We start from the raw sequence: 8,768 nt of genomic DNA on the forward strand, positions 1-8,768 counted from the left end.
GGACCTTTCTAGTCTCAAGTGACACAAGGAGATAAAGGACACTTGATTTAGCTAGGTTTTATAGTTTCTAGTTCTTGACCGTACTATTAAGAGGGGTTCTTGAGTTAGTAGCTTGACTAAAATTGAGTTAGCCTTAGAAATCTTGCACACTCGCTCAAAAACAGCTCAAGATAGTCAAAACAAGTCAACACAACACTTGGAAGAAGAAACAATCGAAGTTCAAATCAAATCCAAGTCAATTCAGCTGAAAACAAAGAAAATTAGTAGCACCGATTTAACCGATGCCCTAGCATCGGTGCATCCGACGCTTGGAGGAAGTTCCGACGCCCCTATCGGTCTATCTTCTCTGGATGCAAGCAGAAAGCAAGTCAACAAACTCTATAGCACCGGTTGAATCGATGATCAAAAAGATAAGCACTGGTGCAATGGACGTACTTTGTTCCAGAAAGCATGTTTGGGTGGCTGTGATTCGCCTTCAGCACCGGTTGAACCGACGCTTCAGAATCAACCATCAGTGCATTGGACGTACTATGTTCCAGAAAGCTTGTTTGAGTTGATCAGTGAACCTCTTCAGCACCGGTTGAACCGAAGCCCCTTCGGAGCATGCACCGGTGCAATGACGCAAGTCTGGATACTGTGTCAAAACCCCCAACGGCTACTATTTGGACACAGAGAGACTGGTTGAACCGATTCCCTCGACTTCTAATCCGTCGGTTCTTTCGATGGTCACGATTTTTCTGCAATGGACTTCCAACGGCTATGTGACCCTCTCCTCTCTATATAAGGGCACTCCCTGGATCATTTGAGCTGTCTTTGACGCATTGAATACCTGAGGCCACCCTTGAGAAGAAGAGAGAGTGCATTGAGCAAAAGAGTGATGATCTAGAGCCCGATAGTGTTCAACACTTGAAGAATTCAACCTTTGCAAGTGTGGAAAGTGAAGGCTTAGGAGCTTGTTACTCTTGGTGTTTGATGGCACCTAGACGGTTTTGGTGATAGGAAGGTTTTTGGTGAGCTCTTGGAGTTTGTGGGAGCCCCAAGAAGTGAAGTTTGTATACAGTGTGAAGCTCGCCGTTCCGGAAATGGAGAAGCAGCATTCTTAGTGATCACCTGCTCCTTGGTGAAGCAAGGGAGCGATACCCTTATATGGGTGCTCCAACATGAATTAGGGGGGAGCGTCAACTCCTCGATACCACGAAAAAAATCCGGTTGTCTCGTGTCCTTTGCATTTACTTCAAACAATTAAATTATTGTGTTCTTGCTCTTGTTTGGTTGTAGTTTGACTAGGACAATTTGCATGGTAGTGTGAATCTTTGTTTAGGACTTGTTGTTGCTAGTGTGGTCTTCCCTAGACAAAATGAGCATGTTAGTGTGTTTTCCTACCTAAGGATCCTTTGGTAGTGTGCTCTAGTCATTAGATTTCAAATTTGTAGATTGGACAATACTAGTCTAGGTTAAGGACCTTCTAGAAATTTGAAAAAAGTCCCAATTCAACCCTCCCTTCTTGGGCCTCGATCCTTTCACCTTCTTGTCAGAATTTATCAACCCAGCTAACTTTTGGTAAAATATACTCCCATGGCCATGCACTTATCCGCGATAATTTAATCGATCAGCTTCAAAATTGCTCGCCCCTCTTGCGCAACGCAAGTATATCGTGGCCACAAACTCCTGTCCCTTGCCTCCCCTCATTCTGAAAGCGATCGGGTGCTCTAGCCTAAGAGGGGAAGGGGTGAATTAGGCTCTCTAAAAACCTTAATCTATGGCTCCAACTAGTTTGCACAAAACTTAAACTAAAACAAGTTATCTAGATGTGCAACTACGGTTCACCTTAGTGTAAAACCCTCATCCCAAAAGAGTTTAGCAACCTATAGCCAATCCTATCAAGATACTACTCTATGAAAGTAAAGGCACACAAGTTGCAATATGAAATGCGGAAGCTTAAGGAGAGGAATAAGAGGAAGCGAACTCTCGACACGAAGATTTATCCCGTGGTTCGGATTGCCACAAAGGCGCCCCTACGTCCACGTTGTTGAAGCACTCACGAAGAGTATCGCTTCCCGGCAATCAAGTCTCTTCCGTGAACACAATCACGGTCACCTTGATCCCGATCTTCACTAAAGAAGATTGCCCACGAAGGAGGGGCCTCCGTCCCCCGCACAAAGTTGTCGACGCCACTCCACATCAAACCGGAGGGTCGTAGACTTGCCGACGAGCCACCAAAGCTCCAAGGAGGCCGGCACACTGAGATACACTTTTGGTTCACTCTAGAACCAGCCACAAGGATCTAAACCTTGCTTGTACACTTACTCAAGAGCTAATCTATCACTTTATACTCACAAAGCTAGTCCTAAAACCTAAGAATATGATCACTATGCTCTTGTATGGCTTAGAGGTGTTCTAGGGTGTGTGTGGGATGTTCAGCAACTCCAGCAAACTCAAAATGGCCGGGATGAGGCGTACATATATAGGCCACCAAGTCGAACTAGCCGTTTGTAGCCGTTAGCAGTTTTTCTGCGTGTGCATCGGAACTTCCGGTGCTTCTGCATCGGTTCTTCTAGTCACTCACAAGCTGAAACTAGCCGTTGGCTTCTCTGACGCTTCTGCAGCTGAGTTGGCACCCGTCGGTTGAACCGATGCTATGGTGTCGGTTCAACCGGTGACTCTTGATCATCTTGTAGCCGTTGTCTTTGTTGATGTCATTGCTCTGACGTCTTGCTCCGACGCACCACCGGTTCAACCGGTGCTGAAGACTTCGCTTCTGCTCGCTTGACATCGTCTCTGAAACATAGTACGTTGAATGCACCGATGCTTGACTTAACACCGTGAAAGGCCCTTGTTTTGGTAATTGAGTGACAACTTAGGTGGACTAATAAGTGTTTTTGTTGAGATACACAGAAGATTAGTCCACACAAAGACACTAGTATGAGCAACATGTGTCATGGAGGAGAAATGGCTAAGGGTTGATGCTATGCTCATATAGTGTGATCGAGGAGCTCATTGCATATGAGACATGACATGGAGTTATGTGACCAAAGTGGAGAAGACCAAGACAAGGCTTGGCTTGATGGACCGGTTGCAATGGAGAAGGGTAAGTCAAGGCTTTGAAGCGAGGTACCGCGAGGCGGTGAAGCTTGGGCAAGATTTGGCGCTGATGGACCGAGACAACGGTGAAGAGCGAGCAAGGTCAAGATCGATGAACCAAAGAGGTCATGTGATGATATGGAGTGGATCATATCATTTAAGAAAGATCAAGCTAAGTGTTGACTCATGATGATGATCAAAGGGCTTGATGGAGTTTGGTGCTTGTGTGGCATCAACATTTGGGAAGATGAAATGGAATGCGCAAGGCAAAGGTATGACTTGTAGGGCATTTCATTTCACCGGTCAAAGGTTGTGTAGAGAAGTGCATGACCGGAATTAGGATAGATGGCCGTACTATCAAGAGGGGCAAACTTGTTTGCATATCGGTCATCTAGTGCCACTTGAGCGATCTAACATTGCGATGTTGCTAGGATCGAGTGGCGTGGTGAGATCAAGTGAAAGTTCTTTGAAAATGATTGTGAAATGCTAACACACATGCACATGGTGTTATTCACGTGGTGGTGTTGGCACATTTGCAAAGGAGAAAGAGTTGGAGTTGATGTTTATCAACTTGGGGAAGCAAGAAAGGTTTTTCGGTGTTCTTCGGAGATTAGGTTGGCTCTTGAAGTGAAATACTGCTTTGATCCATTGTGTTTTGGATCAAATATTCAGTTGGGTTGTGTAGCCCTCTGAATAAGCTTTCCATAGAGTCTAAGATCACCAAATTTGGACATCGGAGCTAAGAGTTATGGCCGTTTTACCGAGGTACATTTCTGCTGGAAATAGACCTGCGGACGGTCCGCTCCTGGGGGACGGACGGTCCGCCGTTATCTCGGTTGTGCTCGTGCAGAACCGTTTTTGGCTCTGTTGGTGGTCCAAAATGAACTGCGGACCGTCCGGTCCATGGGGGCGGACGGTCCGCCTTTAAAAGCTGAAATGGACGCAGAAACTTGGTAGTTCTGTCTAGGGTGTCCAAATTGTACTGCAGACGGTCCGGCCCTTGGGGGCGGACGGTCCGCCTCCTACTGAAAATTCTGAGACAGAAACACTGCGGTTTCTGTGTGTGCTGACCTTTTAAACGGCGGACGGTCCGCCCCTGGGGAGCGGACAGTCCGTCGGTCACTTCCAGATTTAGTCAGAGACGTTTGCGAATCGGTTGGTTCGAAGTTTTGAACCGCGGACGGTCCGCCCCAGGGGTGCGGACAGTCCGCCCGGGGCTCTAACGGTCGACTCTGACACATAATCATTGCAGTTCTAACCGTTGGTTTTGAATGGCGGACGGTCCGGTCTCTGTGAGGCGGACAGTCCGCGAAATCTCTGTTTTCACGGGATTTGAGTGTAACGGCTAGTTTGGGGCCTCCCTCTATAAATAGAGGGTGTGGCGGGCCATTTGAGGTTGCTGAGCACCTTGGGGACTTGGTGTCCATGTGTGAGAGTGCTTGAGAGCCATCTACTCACTCTAACTTGATAGTAATCATCCGATCGAGTGAGAGAGCGATTCTAGTGCGATTGTTTTGAGAGATTGCATCGAGTGGCACTAGGTGATCGTGTTGCAAGCCGGTGTGCTTGTTACTCTTGGAGGTTGCCACCTCCTAGACGGCTTGGTGGCAAGAGGCTCCGTTGAAGCCCGCAAGAAGATTGTGCGGTGCTCCGGAGAAGAGATTGTGAGGGGTATTGTGCTCACCCCGCGGGAGCCGCGAAGAGCAACTCTAGTTGAGCGAGACGTGAAGAGCAACAAGTGGTTAGGCCGGATCATATGCTAGAGCTCGGTGTGAGCACTCCCCGTGGGAGAGTGTGACTTGAGAGTCACCACTAGCAAGAGGATCGGCGGCAACCTTGGAGCTTCTCTCAACGGGGATTAGCTTGGTGGCAACCAAGTGAACCTCGGGATAAAAATCACCGTGTCAATTTTGTCTACTCTTCTCGGTGGTTTGCATTCTCCAAATCACAAGCCTTGTATTTACATTCATCTATATCTTGTGCTTGTGTAGTTGCTCTCTAGTGTAACTAGTTAGCTTGTGTAGCTTAATTAGTTGCTCTTGCTTAGATTGTGTAACTAAGCAAGTTGAGCTCTTGGATTTGGATTGAGTATCCTTGTCCTTGAGCATCGAGTGAGCTTAGGTTTGGCTTTGTGCTTTTGCTCATTAGAATTGTGTAGGAGCTCTCCCGGTTTGTGAAGTACTAGTGCTTAGGCTTGTGTGACTTGGCATTAGATTTGTTAGGAGAGCTCTTAGTAGCTTGGCACTCCATTCGCTTTGTGTAGGATCTTTTTGGAGGTGGCTTAGAGTCATAGTTAGAGGGGTGAAGTCTTGGCTAAGCGAATAGTTTCAATTCCGCATAAGTTTCGGTTAGCCGGCGCAATTAATTTTAGAAAGGACTATTCACCCCCCTCTAGTCCGCCATCTCGACCCTACACACCGTCGGTTCAACCGGTGCTTCACTTCTTTCTTCACTTGATATCCAGAGGCGCTCGGTCTTGCACCAATGCCAGGGCGTCGGATCTTCCGACAACCATTGGATGCACTGATGCTATAGGCATTGGTTTTTCTGGTGCTACTGATTTCAGTAGAACTCATTCAATTCAGCGTTTCTTTGAATTCTTTCTTCGTGTTTTGCTTTGCATGGGCTTTTTACTTCATCTCTGGGATCTAGAAATATTCACTTAACAAAACCATTAATCTCATTTATTGTGTTATCATACAATCACTAAAATCACTCGAAATGACATAAATAATGTCATATTCGTTACACATCCGCCACACGAAGCTAGGAGCCACACAGCAACAGCTAATACCGCAGTTACTTTCCATCGATTCCATGGCGATGGTGACACGACTCGAGACCGATCGAGAGCTCTAGCAGCAGGTACCAGTAACCAGACAGATGCTCGTCGCCACCTAACAAGCGACGACAGCTGATCGGCGAGTCCTGCTGATGCAGAGGAGCACCTGCGTGCTCTGATCGGTGAGGCCTGGCGTCAAGAATGGCGCCTGATACGCCTGCCATGCATGTGAGATGTTCCAAGGCAGTAACAGTATCGTACTATCGTTCACCGCCCCTGCAGCGCACCGCCACCGGCCGGTCGGAAAAGCGGCGAGCACCGACGTTCGCCGGACGGTTTGGATTCAGCCCGGATTCGACGGATAGAGGTGGAGTTCAATAATGGTTTCAGGCTTACGCTCTCGTCCGCGCGTCTGCCTGACAAAGCCAACGGCATAATTGAGCTCGAATCTGTACGAGATCTGTCGATCGGATGTGTAAGTCATACGAGCATGCACGAAAAGCGATTGCTAGTACATGGTGCGCCTAATTGCCGGTTGGGAATACATTGGACAATTGGAGCATAGAGGGACAAGTTTAGTGCGCTCCGTTTAGCCTAGCAACCGACTTCTCCTGCTATCAACTGTAGGTACGCTGAAGGACTGACTGCATGCTGTCTGGCAGTGCTATAGCTGCTTACCCTGACCGACAGTTGGTGAGTGGTGACTGGCGGCACACTTTGTCGAGAGATCGATCAAAACAGAGTTAATCTCTGCATGTACGCTGGTACTCCTTAGAATAGAGCAGAGCACATACGTATCGCTGCATATATGCAAACTTGGATAGACCGGGATGTCTAGATGTAAAGGCTCAGGACAAATACATCATGTCATTCCGAACAAAAAAAAAAAAACATTGGAGCACAGTGGAATCTGTTGACGTGGTCTGTACATAGCACTGGCGCGTACATCATTTCAGAAAATCTGCTCGGAACTCCGGAAAGCAACAATTTGTACATATACTCTAGTCATCAGGCTCCAAAACATGAAAAAAAAACATATAAAAACAAACAGAGGAACTGACCAATGCAAACGTAACTTCTCAATATGTTTATTCCTTTACGAACAAGATGAATAAGTAATTGTAAGCACACAACAAAGACTGTAGAGTTCAATTAAACATACAAGCATAATACTCAGTCATATATACTTAGTATTTATCTGCATCGCACTTCCTTTTAAGACCCGATGTATTGATGCATACGCCTCACCAGTGGCCACCACCAGCGCCACCGCCGAAACCTCCACCACCTCCACCACCCAAGCCAGCGCCTCCTCCCGCACCTCCGCCGAACCCTGCACCACCTCCGCCACCACTTCCGGCACCACCGCCAAACCCTCCCCCAGCACCGCCTCCTGCTGCACCACCAGCACCAAACCCATCGCCGCTACCACCACCAAAACCTTTGCCTCCCCCAAATCCGCCACCTACGTCGGAGCCACCACCTAGACCGCCACCACCTCCGGCACCACCGCCTCCTGCTCCACCACCAGCACCGAACCCTCCACCGCTACCTCCACCAAGGCCTCCGCCAAAACCTTTGCCTCCTCCGAATCCACCACCTATTCCAGAGCCGCCACCAGCACCGGCACCACCACCACCACCAAAACCACCACCTCCACCGGCACCAAGGCCACTCCCTCCACCGAGACCACTTCCAGCTCCACCGCCTAGCCCACCACCTGCACCGCCACCAAGGCCGCCCCCTCCACCTAGGCCACCTCCAGCACCACCTCCAAGCCCTCCTCCTGCACCACCACCGAGACCTCCTCCAGCACCACCACCTGCGCCAGCACCTCCACCAAGACCGCCTCCGCTGCCCAAACCACCACCCGCTCCACCGCCTAGGCCACCTCCACTACCAAGACCTCCGCCACCTCCGAGGCCACCACCATGTCCAAGCCCTCCACCGAGCCCGCCACCCGCTCCACCACCCCCGCCAAACCCACCTCCTCCTCCAAGACCACTGCCTACACCAAGACCTCCACCCTTCCCACCTCCAAATCCACCGCCAAGCCCCCCACCATGACCAAGCCCTCCGCCAAGCCCACCGCCCGCACCACCTCCTCCACCGAGTCCAGCACCACCGCCAAAACCGGCACCTCCGCCGAAGCCGCCGCCACCACCCAAATTCTGGGTCTCAAGGAACCGCGCCTGCACGGCCACCCCGAGAACCAGCGCCACGGCCAATACCGCGAGCGCCATTCCCCGCACACGCCTCGCCACCCTCCCCATGAGACACCGAATGGAAGTGAATTGATCTGTTGCTGCTGCTGTGTTGATGCTCGGAGCGAAGGACGCCGCACGCTTATATAGCGGGAACCCGACGGATCAAGTGAGCGAGTGGGCACTGGGCAGTGGAGAAAGCTAGCAGGCTGCATGTGTGCGTGACAGCGTGAGTCAATGCAGGTGGTTGGAGATCGACCAGGCTAACTAGGCTAGCGCTATATCAAAAGTCACGTCTCAACTGTCGCGGCCTCAGCTTCCAAAGGCAGCCAGCCAGCTAGCGATCAGAGGCGACGCGCTGCGCCGGTCGAGCGCGAAGCAGGAACGAAGAAGCCAGCCATGGCCTTGTTTGGATGAGCTAGAATTCTAACACGCACACATCTCGAAAAAAGAATCTCGCATGCATGAAGCACTAAATGAAGTCTATTTGCAAAACTTTTTTAGGGATGTGTGTAACTTTTCGCGACGAATCTAATGACGGTAATTAAACGGCGATTTCCTACAGTGATACTACAGTAACCATTCTCTAATCGCACGGTCAAATGCCTCGTTAGATTCTTTATAGTCACTAGCGCAGGGGTTCTGAAGTTGATTTTGTAAACTGACTTTGTTTGACACCGTAATTAGCGGTCAAAATTTTT

At 49.5% G+C, this 8,768-nt stretch overlaps 1 protein-coding gene across 1 annotated transcript; it reads right to left on the reverse strand.

Moving 5' to 3' along the window:
* Window positions 1-6,920: 6,920 nt before the first annotated feature.
* Window positions 6,921-8,332, reverse strand: LOC120691372 (glycine-rich cell wall structural protein-like). The gene has a single exon (XM_039974419.1). The coding sequence runs from the start codon at window positions 8,134-8,136 to the stop codon at window positions 7,108-7,110; it is 1,029 nt and encodes a 342-aa protein (XP_039830353.1). The 5' UTR covers window positions 8,137-8,332; the 3' UTR covers window positions 6,921-7,107.
* Window positions 8,333-8,768: the final 436 nt, after the last annotated feature.

This window comes from Panicum virgatum, chromosome 9N (genome assembly GCF_016808335.1).
Source record: "Panicum virgatum strain AP13 chromosome 9N, P.virgatum_v5, whole genome shotgun sequence".
Lineage (NCBI taxonomy): Eukaryota > Viridiplantae > Streptophyta > Magnoliopsida > Poales > Poaceae > Panicum > Panicum virgatum.

Excerpts from the sequence above, each read along its gene's own strand:
- LOC120691372 (XM_039974419.1), bottom strand. The coding sequence starts at position 8,136 with ATGGGGAGGGTGGCGAGGCGTGTGCGGGGAATGGCGCTCGCGGTATTG.